The sequence below is a fragment of the Quercus suber genome, unplaced genomic scaffold (assembly GCF_002906115.3).
Source record: "Quercus suber isolate HL8 unplaced genomic scaffold, Cork oak 2.0 scaffold_656, whole genome shotgun sequence".
NCBI classification, from domain to species: Eukaryota; Viridiplantae; Streptophyta; class Magnoliopsida; order Fagales; family Fagaceae; genus Quercus; species Quercus suber.
In genome coordinates, this window is record NW_027070097.1 from 151603 (window position 1) to 167779 (window position 16177).

The 16177-nt window shown below is 36.2% G+C and overlaps 2 protein-coding genes across 2 annotated transcripts in view; one reads left to right on the plus strand and one right to left on the minus strand.

Annotated features, from left to right (window-relative positions):
* Positions 1-12491: 12491 nt before the first annotated feature.
* Positions 12492-13065, plus strand: LOC136064277 (14-3-3-like protein; the record flags this gene model as incomplete). The annotated part of the gene is given in 1 exon segment (XM_065765831.1): positions 12492-13065. A coding segment is annotated over 1 exon segment (232 nt), but the record flags the coding sequence as incomplete, so codon positions are not given.
* Positions 13066-15400: 2335 nt separating this feature from the next.
* LOC112026333 (14-3-3-like protein) overlaps positions 15401-16177 on the minus strand; it is a gene marked incomplete in the record, with an annotated part of 1623 nt that continues 846 nt past the window's right edge. Inside the window, 2 exon segments of the mRNA XM_065765830.1 lie at positions 15401-15854; positions 15963-16082. Coding sequence (XP_065621902.1) covers positions 15786-15854; positions 15963-16082 — 189 coding nt within the window.

Here is a 16177-nt window from a genome sequence, read left to right on the forward strand (position 1 = left end):
CCTAAGATTCCACATGTTCTACAGATCACTTCAACCTTAGAGACCTTGTCAGAGGCTGCAATTAGTGCACCGGTTGTAAGAAGCTCAGGCATCAAACGCAAAGTACCGCCACGTAGGACGATCTCAATCGCCACCTATTTGTATAGATTGAGTTTTGGCTCTCATTATATGTTGCAATTGTGCAATCTCTCTTTCTCTCTCTTTTCCCCTCTTTCTCCCTCTCAATCTCTCAATATCGGGTGGGGATTCAATTTTGTTCTTCAATGTTGTTCATCGTTTCTTAATCTAATTTCTGGGGTTTTTAAAGAAAAATTAAATTCAAATTTATTTAAATTAATGTTTTCTTAAAATAATAAACTAAAATTAAAAATTAAAAAAAAAATGACAAAATGGTGTGGCTTTACTGTAGATAACATAAACAACTAACAGATTGTCAACAGATGACTTGATTGAGAATAAATGAAACTTAGAGGACTGAAACGACAAAACTCAAACTTAGAAAACTGAAATGAAAAGTGGTGAAACTTAGAGGGTGAGTTTTGCATTTTGGCATTTTAGAATCAAATGTGAGACTACATCATAAATATTCATCCAAGTGAGTTATTAAGTACAAAAACCAAAGAGTCTAGAATAAATGAATCGTATAAAAAAAAAGTGCTTCACAATAATTTTAAATATATATATATATATATATGGACAATTTATATTTTATACCTAATAATATACTTACAAATTTTTTTAAAGAGTTAGCAAAATATAAAAATGACTATCAATAGTATTTAAATTATATATATAGGAATCATATTATATATCTTATTGTATATCTTTAAGTATATCCATGTATATGTATGTAGTTATAAGCTAGTACTAGTGATAGGCTTGTGCATAACAGCATAACACACTTTTCAATTTTTTATTATTTATTTTATACATTAGTATTATTATAATTGTGATGCATGGAAACTTGTAAGTATTATTATTTAACATATTAAGTAAAATTAAAAGATTAACAAAAAAATAATTATAATCTTGGAAAAAAATTATTGTTTTTGCTTCCAATTGTTGCTAATCAACAGACATTATTAGTGAAACAATAAATAAAATTTTATTTTTCTATTATTTAAGTTAATAATATAAGGTTGTCAAAATCGAGATCTTACGTAGAATCTTAGGAAGTAAATGAGACCGTGGATTGTAGTATCAGATCGTGAATTGTAAGATCCTACATTATTTGAGAAAAAAAAATAAAAAAATACACATTGGTATGTTAAATAATCGCATAAATTATACATTCATTCTTAAAAAAACCAAAATTTTGCATCTATTTTATGTAATTATCATACATCACTATATCTATTTGTAAACATCATTTAAAGAAGCCAAAAATTTCAGAATGTAACACTCTTTTGGGATGTTATGTTTTATTTGGGTCCAATTAACACTCTATCTCTCTACATTAGAATAGCAAAACTTGGTCTAATGAGATGTTATTTTTCATTTAGGTCCAACTAAGCTTTTTGTCAAGTTAAAGAAAATTACAAGAAACCAAGATCGTTTGGGATTGTCAGAATTGTACGATTCTACTGATCTGAATGATATCAAAGATCCTTGAGAGATCTAGATCATTTTGGGCAGGTGGGATCGTAAAATCGTAGGCTTATAAGATCTAGATTGGGATTTTGACAACCATTTATATTACATAAAAGGTTAAAGGAAATCTCTTAATATAATAACATTATTTATATAAAATGTGAGATGTGGGGCCTAAGAATTTGACAACTCCGGCCTATTTTATATTGAGCCCAAGGCCTACGTCGAGGAGGAAGGAATGTCCGAGAACGAATAAAGAAAGCCCAAATTGCCGAGGAACATCGTCAAGGACAATCCTATCCTCGGTCAACCAAGACCATAGAAGGGAAGAGCGGCACGCCATTAAAGGCAGCCTCCCAGAGCATTTCAAAAAGAATGACATGTACAATGGACCAGTCATGGAAGCATGGTAGAGGAGCAATTCAAGGAGAAACTATCACCTCCGCATTAAATGCTCACAACTAACGTTCTGGCCGTATTAATGGAGAAATGACCCCTGAACAGTGCTACCTTAGTTACTGCAACTCACAGAACGCCAAAGAGGGTGTCTGATGGGACAGACACTCAAGTATAGGCTTAGATGATCGACAAGTGGAAGGCCGAGATCGTCTAAAGAGGACTATATAATAGGAGAAACCCACCATAGAATGGGGGTGGGAAGAAGGGGAGAGAGCAAGTACTATAACAATTTTAAGAACTCTTATAACCATTGTCATCCAATATATACAAAAGAGGAGCTCCTCGGATTATGCTGAGGATAAACTTTCTTTGATAAACTTAGTTCATTTCTATTTGATCGTCATGAAGATCCATTCTAACTGTTATCCATGCACTAAAGTTTAGCTCTTTGACCCACTCTCTATAAATTTATTGTATTGGGCTCACTGGACCAAGATCCCATACATCTTGGACTTGGTCCGAAAATCGTGACCCTACAATTGGCCCCGTCTTTGGGGAGAGCTTATGTGATAGTGAGTGCAACGGTTAGTTAAGATAGGATCAGACCCTCATCAGCAAGGGTCCCTGGGGAAAGCTATTATGGTGGTCAGTTTACTATGTGAGTAAGACACTACATAAGGCACACACAATTGTTGTCCTAGCTCAACTTCTGCCCAGGTCTATACTTCAAAGTGCAAATTATACGGGGAGGATCGCTAAATGGGGCACGGTTCTAGGGGCTTCTGACCTCAGGTACATGCCCCGTATCTCTGTCAAGGGTTAGGTCCTCATGAATCTGGTGGCCGAGTTCGCCGGACCTCCGTTAGAGGAAGTGGCAGCAACATAGAGCGATTTAAGGGGGCTTTACGGCGAGGCTAGTTCCAGAAGGTATATATTGATATATTCTAACCTACTGAAGTGGTTAAGTGGAACCTTAGCTATGACGAGTCCTCTGACCTCCTACTTTGGGGAATCAATATATACTAGTAATTATCTAAGTGACAAACAGAACCAAGGTCTTGCATGACTCCTTGGACCACAAACCTATGGGAAAACTAATAACTTTTGACAATTATCTAAGTGTTAGACAGAACCAAGGTCTTGCATGGCTCCTCGGACCATAAACCTATAGGGAAACTAATAACTTTCAGCAACTGCCTAAGGGTTTAACAGAATCAGTGTGTTGTACGAATCCTCGAACCACAGCCCTTAGGGAGATTAACTACTTCAAGCATCTATCTGAGCGATGAGCAAAATCAAAAAAGAGTCCATGAGTATCACTTAAGGTATTCCAAGTACATTCAACAAAAAGAAAGGAGAGGGGCAAACTACATAAATGAGATTACTCCATTATCAAGTAAAGCGTGAGTTGAAATTTACATTGTGGGCTTAACATTTTTTGTTACCCATTCAATAAAAGAAGAACCTTAGTTATGTCGGGTCCCTCAGACCTCCTGTTAAGAAGAACCTTGGGTATGTTGGGCTCCTCGGACCTCCTGTTAAAGTGTTAAGCAAAGTCTTAGCCATGCCTGGGTCCTCGGACCAGACGCTTGGGGAAAACCAACGCTATGACGTCATTATAAATGTCGAACAGGGCCTTAATGCACGATGGTTTCCTCGGATCACTTACTTTAAATCCAACATTCTTTGATGGTTGCACAGTTTGCGGTACAGAGCACATGGTTATGTTCCTGATTATTCCTACATTAACTTATTTAAAGTTAGCAGTCGGGTGCTACTGTCGGTTTTGTTAAAGTCAGGGTGACAACTTTTTTGTTTCCGTCAACAGCATCAGTTCTAAGTCCCATTAGAGGGAAAAATAACAACACACGCATTAATGAAATAATCACTGCAGAGAAAGGAAAGGTTCATAAAGTAACAAGTGCAGCCTTTTTTTTTAATTAAATAAAGGAAAGGTACATCACATATCGAGCGGCTTAGACAGGCTTGTTTTAAAGCTAACAAGTACAACCCTTTTTTTATTATTATTAAATAAAGGAAAGGTACATCATATACCAAGCGGCTTAGGTAGGCTTGTTTTAAAGCTACCTATAAAAGGAGAAAGCCCATGGGAATGGTAGATTTGCAATCTTGTTCTAGTAGCAACCGAGCGAATATGGGTGGTACCAGCGATGAGAAAGAAGAAGAAATGGAAACGCTTGATGGACCCCTTTTCTCCCAACTGCAAGATGTCCTGCTATCAAGGTGGGACCCAAACTTTGTCGCACCAAGAGTCTGATGTGATCTACACCTGCTTCAGTTCTTGGCTAAAGGAGGAGGGTCTTCTTTCTTACTCGATTGAAAGGTAGGAACATCTTTGGCCTCCACTTCCTTTGCCTCAACTGCGTCATCTAGGATCTGGGCGGCATCCTTGGTTTCTGAAGGGGGCTTGGTTTCCTTGCCCTTGCCTTTATCCAGGACCATCTCATTCCCTAAGCCTTGATCACGATCTTGGCAAGGTCCTTGGGAATGCCTGAAGGTTTGAGAACTTGAGGTTCTTGTAGAACTATTCTTGGCTAAAGGAGGAGGGTCTTCTTTCTTACTCGATTGAAAGGTAGGAACATCTTTGGCCTCCACTTCCTTTGCCTCAACTGCGTCATCTAGGATCTGGGCGGCATCCTTGGTTTCTGAAGGGGGCTTGGTTTCCTTGCCCTTGCCTTTATCCAGGACCATCTCATTCCCTAAGCCTTGATCACGATCTTGGCAAGGTCCTTGGGAATGCCTGAAGGTTTGAGAACTTGAGGTTCTTGTAGAACTCAAGGATCTGTAGATGTGAAAAAACGATTCCCCCAGGGTGCCTTATATAGAAGGTGAAACCTAGCAGAAATTAATTTGCACGAAATTCAAAGAAAGAGTTACAAGCGAAATAAATCCCACCCAATTTCCAAAAAAATCCTCAACCATTGGATCTGTGCCACTTCATAAAGATATTAATGAGGGCGCACTCCGTATACCGAAGCATCAGGAATATGCCTTAGGCAGGTGAAGAGACTCTAGTGCTGACGGAAGACAAGACTTGACAAGCCATGACAAAGACTCGAGGACATCAAAATCCTCCTCCTCGTCCGAGGAGCTAGACAGCAGGATTTTTATGGGCTATTGTGGAGCCTAAGAATTTGACAACCTCAGCCCTTTTTATACAGAGCCTAAGGCCCACGCCGAGGAGGAAGGAATGTCTGAGGACGAACGAAGAAAACCCAAATTGCCAAGGAACATCGTCGAGGACAATCTTGTCCTTGGTCAACCAAGACCATAGAAGGGAAGAGCGGCACGCCATTAAAGGCAGCCTCCCAAAGCATTCCAAAAAGAAGGACGAGTACAATGGATCAGTCATGGGAGCATGGTAGAGGAGCAATTCAAGGAGAAACTATCACCTCCGCATTAAATGCCCACAACTAACGTTCTAGCTGCATTAATGGGAAAATGACCCCTGAACAGTGCTACCTCAGTTACTGCAACTCATAGAACACCAGAGAGGGTGTCTGATGGGACAGACACTCAAGTATAGGCTTGGATGATCAACAAGTGGAAGGCCGAGATCGTCTAAAGAGGACTATATAATAGGAGAAACCCACCATAGAGTGGGGGTGGGAAGAAGGGGAGAGAGAAAGCACTATAGCAATCTCAAGAACTCCTGTAACCATTGTCATCCAATATATATAACAACAGAGCTCCTCGGATTGTGCCGAGGACAAACTTTCTTTGATAAACTCAGTTCATTTCTGTTTGATCGTCATGAAGATCCATTCTAACTGTTATCCATGCACTAAAACCTAGCTCTTTGACCCACTATTTATAAATTTATTGTACTGGGCTCACTGGGCCAAGATCCCCTACATCTTGGGCTCAATCCGAAAATCGTGACCCTACATGAGACAATACTACAATATATAAATTTTAATATTACAATATTTATGTCAATCTAAATGTGAAGGAAAGAAAATAACATGATAGTAAAATTTATTTGATAATGAGATACAAATTATAGGGAAAACGAAACATCTAAAAAAATGTTTTCTTTTAAATGTAGTGCGTTAATTTTTAACATGTATGTTAGTGATTAACATGTATGTTAGTGGTGAGTTTCAATAAGAGTATATAAAATAATATGTAACAATTTTTTAGGAGGTTGCACTTGCATAAAGCGGAGATAAAACTTCTTATTTGAAACATGAAAGAGAAAGATTGTATAATTTAAGGATCAACATAAATTAAAAATAAAAATAAAAATAAAATTTATAACCTAAATTTTGGATTCAAAAATGTCGAGATAACTATTAAAAACTTTCATATAGATAGCGAATTCCACAATCATGCAAATACGAATAAATATTTGGATCACAATTGGATAAAAGTTATACGAAATAAAAATATTGAATATCACCCACAAATTGATTCTCCAAAAAAAAAAATCATCCACTAATCAAAACACCAAAAAAAAAAAAATTGCATTTACATCAAAAATAATAATAACAATTTTTAAACAATAAAAATACATAAATCAATCTTTTGCCTCAAATGTCATTCAATATTGAATTTCATGTACAAAAAATAATATATATATATATATATAATATGAAAAGTATTAAAGCAAATAAGAGAATAAAGTTAAAGATTAATAGCAAAATGTATCTGTGTGAGAGAGAGAGAGAGAAGTACCTCTAATAGTAGGAAACAGAAACAAAAATATAATTGTGAAACAATCTTCTCATTGAAATTCTTGAACTTGTTGGTTATAAGAAGGATAAAACATTCCTAACATATTTATCTCTAAAAATATAGAAGGGAAAAGAGGAAATGAAACTTATTCACTCAAAAGAAAACAAAACATTGGTTTGTGGCAATAGTTCTTGCTTTTGTGGCGCATGGGAATATCATGCATCTCTAAATGCTGACCTCGGAGAAAGACTACACTTCATTGGCATTTGGCAAGTTGCCATGCCCCGAAAAAATAATAAATTGAGATATCTGTCTGACAAAAAAGTGAGAAAAATAAAGTAAAATAAAAACTGCATCCACGTCAGTTTGTACTGTTATGGATTATGCATTATGTGCACTACAAAAAAATTTCACCATTGAAAAGACACATGATTAGGAATTTAGGCTAATAAAAGTTATGTGACTGTCAAGAGCTAGAATAGACTAAATTTCTTTAACTCATTTCCCTTTGTTATATTTATCAAATTATTAAAAAAAGAAGAAGTTATGTTAGTTGCGGCAGTTGTGGCTGTGGAGTCGCTAAAAATAATGTTATACCAACTACAACCTCACAATTAGTAAGTTGTACTCTTATTTAAGGGCGTCAATAATTTTAAATAAGTTTATTAACACAAATTTTTTCCAATTATTTGTATGATTTTTTTCCCCAATAATCAATCTTTTATGATTAATATATGGTAAATGTGGTATTGTTGATGAATTAACGTGAAAGTGATGTTTCAAACAACACTTATCATCTTAACACTAATGTAGTTGCAGAATACTTAAGGTATGTCTGGATACCGCTTATTTTGCTAAAAACTAAAAATACTGTAACAAAATAATTTTTAAATGTGTGAATAGTGTCGTGAGACCCATTTTTAATGAAAGTTTTGCTGAAAAAAGAGGTTTGTGGGTTCTGTGAACAGTGCACGGGACCCATTGAACAGTGCATAATCACGTGAAACACTCTTCTCAAAAAAATAAAGGAAAACACCAAAACGCAGACGCTAACAGCTATATCCAAACGGGTACTTATCGTATTACTAAAAAAATTAATAAATTAACTTGCCGTGAATTAAAGGGCGTGGACTATGGACTTTATTAGTTGATTTAGGAGAACCTATTTCAAAACTCTTTGTTTTTCTTTTCACCTCATGCTCTTTCATAGTAATAGACTAATAGGGTATAACTCATGTGGAGTCCACTAATTCCACTAGGTTACTAACAGTCTAAAATTGAGGGAGAGAGTAAGGAAGGGAAAGTAGAATAAAGTTAGCTGGAAATTAGAATTTCTAGCCAACTCTATTCTACTCCCCCTCCCTCCACCCCTTATTCCAAAACTGGGTATAAGTGAGAGAGGATACACTTAAAAAATTAGTGTGGAAATAATGTTTTCCCTAATTCGTTGTATATCAATGTTATTGTCTTCTTTTTATTGAAGGCTTCCATTCATTCCCAAATTTGGAAATTGCATAAGATGTTTCTATTTATTTTAAGTCTAAATCGGTAGATTTTTAGAGATCTTCATATGCTGAATTCATTAATGAAAATGGTTTGAAGATCATTATGTTTTTAAGCTTATTTAATATTAGAGCATGTACAAAGCCATTTTAATACAAATTTATTGCTTATATTTGTACAGGGTATGATCCCAGGCCCATTGAATCTTAGGCCCTGGCCTTATGGTATAGTACATGATCTCATGTCCAATGGACCTTTGGCCTTGGTCCATACACACTTCAAGGCCCAATCTGAGCCAAGTTCTTGCTTTTGTGGCGCATGGGAATATCATGCATCTCTAAATGCTGACCTCGGAGAAAGACTACACTTCATTGGCATTTGGCAAGTTGCCATGCCCCGAAAAAATAATAAATTGAGATATCTGTCTTACAAAAAAGTGAGAAAAATAAAGTAAAATAAAAACTGCATCCACGTCAGTTTGTACTGTTATGGATTATGCATTATGTGCACTACAAAAAAATTTCACCATTGAAAAGACACATGATTAGGAATTTAGGCTAATAAAAGTTATGTGACTGTCAAGAGCTAGAATAGACTAATGGCTTGTTTGGAAGTTTAAAGAGGGAGGAGAGTAGAGGGGAGTAGAGGGAAGGGGAGTAGTGGGGAGGAGAGTAGAGGAGAATGATTCACCTCCACCTTATTTGGATGTTTTTAAAATTAGTAAGGGGGAAGGAAGTAATTAGCCCTTTCCCTTGTGTAATTTTGTTAATATAATAAGGGTAAATTAGGTAATTTACTTGGTCAATAGTTTATGTACTCTACTCCCCCTCCAAATCTCTCCAATTTGGAGGAATTAAAATTGGGGGGGTTAGAGGGAGTCCAAACCCCTCCAAACTCCTCCAAAGCCCTCCCCCTCATTCTTTAAAAAACTTTCAAACAAGGTAATTGCATTACTCTCCCTCCCTCTACTCTACTCCCCCTCCTTTTTTAAACATCCAAACATGCCATAAATTTCTTTAACTCATTTCCCTTTGTTATATTTATCAAATTATTAAAAAAAGAAGAAGTTATGTTAGTTGCGGCAGTTGTGGCTGTGGAGTCGCTAAAAATAATGTTATACCAACTACAACCTCACAATTAGTAAGTTGTACTCTTATTTAAGGGCGTCAATAATTTTAAATAAGTTTATTAACACAAATTTTTTCCAATTATTTGTATGATTTTTTTCCCCAATAATCAATCTTTTATGATTAATATATGGTAAATGTGGTATTGTTGATGAATTAACGTGAAAGTGATGTTTCAAACAACACTTATCATCTTAACACTAATGTAGTTGCAGAATACTTAAGGTATGTCTGGATACCGCTTATTTTGCTAAAAACTAAAAATACTGTAACAAAATAATTTTTAAATGTGTGAATAGTGTCGTGAGACCCATTTTTAATGAAAGTTTTGCTGAAAAAAGAGGTTTGTGGGTTCTGTGAACAGTGCACGGGACCCATTGAACAGTGCATAATCACGTGAAACACTCTTCTCAAAAAAATAAAGGAAAACACCAAAACGCAGACGCTAACAGCTATATCCAAACGGGTACTTATCGTATTACTAAAAAAATTAATAAATTAACTTGCCGTGAATTAAAGGGCGTGGACTATGGACTTTATTAGTTGATTTAGGAGAACCTATTTCAAAACTCTTTGTTTTTCTTTTCACCTCATGCTCTTTCATAGTAATAGACTAATAGGGTATAACTCATGTGGAGTCCACTAATTCCACTAGGTTACTAACAGTCTAAAATTGAGGGAGAGAGTAAGGAAGGGAAAGTAGAATAAAGTTAGCTGGAAATTAGAATTTCTAGCCAACTCTATTCTACTCCCCCTCCCTCCACCCCTTATTCCAAAACTGGGTATAAGTGAGAGAGGATACACTTAAAAAATTAGTGTGGAAATAATGTTTTCCCTAATTCGTTGTATATCAATGTTATTGTCTTCTTTTTATTGAAGGCTTCCATTCATTCCCAAATTTGGAAATTGCATAAGATGTTTCTATTTATTTTAAGTCTAAATCGGTAGATTTTTAGAGATCTTCATATGCTGAATTCATTAATGAAAATGGTTTGAAGATCATTATGTTTTTAAGCTTATTTAATATTAGAGCATGTACAAAGCCATTTTAATACAAATTTATTGCTTATATTTGTACAGGGTATGATCCCAGGCCCATTGAATCTTAGGCCCTGGCCTTATGGTATAGTACATGATCTCATGTCCAATGGACCTTTGGCCTTGGTCCATACACACTTCAAGGCCCAATCTGAGCCTAAATACCATAATGAGTCCATCTTGTCTTAAATGTATTAGAAGCAAGCCCATGCTGATCAATTATAACTTGATTGGGAATGTGCTTGCTTAGAACAGCCTATGTTCTCAACAGCTTGGTATTGCCTTGAGGAATATTGCTGCAAAGTAGTCTTTTGGAGGCTGGAACTAGTTCTAATGCCATTATCACCATTCCCAATAGAGCATATTCTTACCATGAATAATCAGATTAGACCTCACCCACACGAGTGAGATTAGAAAGCAATCATAGCGCCTCCACCCACCTCAAGCTATAAATAGGAGAATAAAATGAGAAGAAGGGGTTGACAATTCTGTGGAAAAGAGAGAGGAAGAAGCGATGAGAAAGTTGATACCACAACGAGAGTGAGTGAGAGTAACTTAGAGAAGAAAAGGGAGCGAATTTGTGAAAATGGACAGGTGTCATTTGGTAGTCTAGTAAAGGACTATCCATAGTAGAAAACACAAAGCCCATAATACAAATAGATTGTGAGCCATTACTAGCCCTGTCCATCAAGGTAAATTTGGGCACACACAATATTAATATTCTAACTAAAATAATAATTATCAAGAATTTGTTTTAGTATAACTTCACACATGCCTATACTTAGTGTTATATATTTTGTTCATAGTCAATCTTAAATTCAAAAAAAAAAAGAAAAAAAAGAAAAGAAAAGAAAAAAAAGAGGAGGTTTGTGGTCGGTCAACTAGCTAAGCAAAATTTAGTCATCTTTATCTTTTTGTGTGATAGAATAAAATATTATTTTCTGTAAAGAATAGATAGTCAAAAGTTTTGTACCTTAATTAACATCTCTTAATATTTTCAACAAAAATGTTCAGAATTCAAAATCCCTCACTCATTATACCTATCAAATTATATAATTTTTTTTAAAAAATTACAAAGAATAATAGAATATATTTGAGATCTTTAGTCCATTCCTACTAGCCACTCCTACTTGTCACAACCCTTTGCAATTTTTCTTCTCCTCTTTTGCCAATTTTATAGTAATGCTAAATTGCTAATAAACCCTTTGTGTACATTAAGAACAAATGTAGTGATATGGTGTCACCTTCCTATAACAATGTAATATTTTGGATCCATAGTTATCGCTATAGAAAATACCAATGTAGTGATGCACTCCATAATTAAAGGTATTCATTTTTCATGGAATCATTTTTCAATAACTTCTCAAGAAAAGTTAACTTTACCCGAATATGTTTTTTACTTATGTCCAATTTTACGGCCATTTTTTTGTATTATTATTATCATGCTCATATGAGATTGTTTAAGAACCATTCTACGTAAAATGTTTAAGATTTTGTTTCAAAAAGTTATTGTAGACAAATTGTATCAGCGTTAAAAATAGTGATATTTAAAAGTTTGGAGAACCTTGAGTTTCAGTTGTTTCAATTAATAAAGTTTTTTGTTGTTGAATAAAAAATATTAGATTCGAATATTATCTACGCTAAAAAATCAATTGGTGTATTGACTTGATAATGATGAATAATTATTATAGAATGAATGTCATATGTTAAGATTCTATCGTATCTAACACATACATTTTTGGTTTATCATTGTATAAAACTTAAAATTATTCCTTAAGCCCCTGAAACCATTTGAGGAATTTGTCATCCAATACTTCTCAGGCAGCTGGGCCTTGTCTTTTCTAAACCAAGCATGTCTCTCTGCAGCCCAGGCATTAGGCAAGGGCAGATACTCATTACTCAATGGTCCATAGACATCCCAAGGCAATTGGCCCAGAGCCATAGGTGCACAGTGCACACAACCTCTGACACACATTGGGCCCATCCAATATTCAAAATTTCAAACCACCCACCAGTTCAGCCATGCATTCAAAACTTTCAAATCCTAGCTAACCTTTCGAAACCAAAAAAACCAAATTTTAATTAGAAAAAAATAAATAAAAACCGTGTTTGCCAGCTGCATTTTTACTTGCCAGATAGACAAAAAAGAAACCAAAAAAAAAAAACACCCACACCCGCTCCCCGCTTCCCATCTCTAAAATCAACGGTTCAAACCCCTCTCTATATTCCATCCAACGCTCCAAATTCCATCACTGAAATCCATCTCCCTGCCAACGCAATTATCGCCCCCCCACTGACTCTCCAAAAAAGGCCCCCCCCTTCTCCCCAAATTAGCTTAGCCTCTCATAAACTCAAATTAATACCCCACACACGCAAACACAAACGCATTCTCGCTCTCTCTCTCTCTCCAGATCTAAAGTCGCTGATTTCTCTGAGTCTTATTTGGGTTCTTGAGGACTAATTTTATCATCAACAACAATGGCGGTGACACCCTCGGCTCGCGAAGAGAACGTGTACATGGCGAAGCTTGCCGAGCAAGCCGAGCGGTACGAGGAGATGGTGGAGTTCATGGAGAAGGTCTCGGCGGCGGTGGAGAGCGAGGAGCTCACCGTCGAGGAGCGCAACCTTCTCTCCGTGGCGTACAAGAACGTGATCGGCGCGAGGCGGGCCTCGTGGCGCATCATCTCCTCGATCGAGCAGAAGGAGGAGATAAAAAAAAAAACCCTGAACTAGAGACTATTTGGTATGGGCAGCATGTCCTTTAGGGCACCTTGTCTCCCTTTTTTTTAATAAAAAGAAAGGAGGTGTGGATAAATAAATGACAAGAAGATATTGGAACATCCATTTGGAAGAAATGATGAAAGCAAGAGTTCATTTTGGTCATGGTACTAGTAAATGGAATCCTAGAATGGAACCTTATATCTCTTCAAAGCGTAAAGGTATTCATATTATAAATCTTATTAGAACTGCCCATTTTTATCAGAAGCTTGTGATTTAGTTTTTTATACAACAAGTAGGGGAAAGCAATTCTTAATTGCTGGTACCAAAAATAAAGCAGCCGATTCAGTAGCACGGGCTGCGATAAGGGCCCGTTGTCATTATGTTAATAAAAAATGGCTAGGCGGTATGTTAACGAATTGGTATACTATGGAAACGATACTTCATAAGTTCAGGGACTTGAGAACGGAACAAAAGATGGGAGACTCAATCGTCTTCCGAAAAGAGATTCAGCTATGTTGAAGAGACAATTATCTCACTTGCAAACATATCTGGGAGGGATCAAATATATGACTGGATTACCCGATATTGTAATAATCGTTGATCAGCAAGAAGAATATATGGCTCTTCAAGAATGTATGATTTTGGAAATTTCAACGATTGTTTAATCGATACAAATTGTGACCTAGATCTCACTGATATTTCGATCCCAGCAAATGATGACACGATAACTTCAATCCGATTAATTCTTAACAAATTAGTATTTGCAATTTGCGAGGGTTGTTCTAGTTATATACAAAATCCTTGATTCATATTAATAATGAATAAAAAAATTTAAAAAAAAATTCTTTTGGAACTCCATAGATTTATGAAATCGGTTATGATTCCTAAAAGAGATACAAGTAACTAGGGATATTATGTAATTAATTGGTATACAAATATATATATAAGTCAACTAGGCAAGTCAAAATAAGAGAAGGCTGAATCAAAATAATTCTTTTTAAAGTTCTATTTTTTTCAAAGGGCAATATGAATGTTCTATTATGTTATATCAACACACTAAAAGGCTTATACAATATATCCGGTGTTTAAGTCGGCCAACATTTCTATTGGAAAATAGGAGGTTTTCAAGTCCATGCCCAAGTAATTATTACTTCTTGGGTTGTCATCGCTATCTTATTAGGTTCAGCCATTATAGCTGTTCGTAATCCACAAACCATTCCTACTAACAGTAAGAATTTCTTCAAATATGTTCTTGAATTCATTCGAGATGTGAGCAAAACTCAAATTGGTGAAGAATATGGTCCATGGGTTAGTTGGGAATTTTTTTTTTTTTTGCTGGGTAATTGTTTATGCAAAAGTTAGAACTTCTGAGTTGACGGTCACTAGAATAACCGGGTACCACTTAGTCCAGAAGGCCCGGTGGTAACTTTGGTTGGGAATCATGGTTAGTTGACGGACTATCTGGCATGGACAATATGTGGGGTTCTAGGGAATTTAGGGACAGCTCCAAACCCAAAAAAATTAAAAAGAGATGGGGCAGGGGGTGTCACATGAATGCAAAAGATCACAGGTAAACCCAGCCTTAACACCCACCAAACTCTCCCAAAATATCAAAACTTGAACTGCATCAAGCCATCAATCCCTTTTAGAATTGATAATTACCAGACATGATGTCAACCGTGTGGGACCAGTTAGGCGACACATAGATGCCAATAACTGTGCGGAGTAAGAAAGTAACACAATTGCGTTTGTAAACATCGTGCATCTTTAGATTTCAGAAAAAGGTGATCAAGACCAGTTATTAGCATAATAGCAGAAGGTAGTGATGATTATGCCTCTTTATATGTAGACTAATACTATAATCAGTCAACAATTCATACAGTTATCATAATTGACAAGCTTCAGCACCTACACCAGTGAAAATTTCATTGGATGCCAATCGCAGTCCATCACAATTATTATTTTCAAAGCAAGAGTGAATCAAAGCCTATCTAGGAAATGCAATTGGCAAGCCACCCCTATGCATAGAAAATTAGACCGTCTCACAAAGCTACAAAATAAATATGAAAGTTAAGGGTGTGCGTGGGTCCGTAAACAGTACCTATGAGATCACCAAAAAATCAGAGACACACGGATTGGGCAAAACGCCAAATCCAAGAGCACGCTACGCACCAAGAGCCTTGTAGCAACTGATTGATACCTTTTACTGTTTCTAACGAATTACATTTGGCATGTTAGGATTGAAGGGAGTAGAGAGTTGGCCAGAAATTAGTGAAAATTCCAAGACAAGTACAATGGAAACAAATTTACTACGCTCATGGGGGTAGACTGAAAGCAATCATCAAACATCCAATAAATATATCAATGCACCTTTTGATCTTACAGAATAGAACACCAATCAAACTAGACTAAGATAAATTCCCTTAACTGGGAAACCGAAAACATTATGAAGCTAACGATAGAAAAGAAAAAGCAAAATAAAATGCCCAAGATGGGAAAAAATAAAAGGCATAAATATCTTCAAGAAAAACAAGGCGCATCCAGAAAACACATGTAATTTGATAGGATAAGCTAAAAGGACCCGGAGCTTCCACCATTCAGTAACAATAAACAAGAATGCCTATGAATTCAGAGTAGCGGCGAAATTAGTACCAAGCACCTTCTCCGATTAAAAACACATAGAGGAGAAGCTCAACCCTAATCCATGGTTCACTGCTGTTCATCGTTCTTGGGTGCTGCTGCTGCTGCAGCTTCTTTGATCTCATCAGCACCATCATCCTACATCGAAACCAAAATTAACACAGAACCAACATAAGATTGGATAAAAACAACATTGAAGGCAAGAGAGCAAAGATATAACTCTAAAATAAGGATCGAGTGCTAAACCTGCATGTCGGAGGTCCAAAGAGTGAGGTTATCACGGAGAAGTTGCATGATCAAGGTGCTATCCTTGTACGACTCCTCGCCCAGGGTATCCAACTCAGCAATTGCTTCGTCAAAAGCCTGATTGGCACAGGGAAAAAACAAAGCACTAATAAGTAACACACATGACTCTACTAGTCCTTCCCAAAACAACACAACTCCGAAACCAAACAAACCAT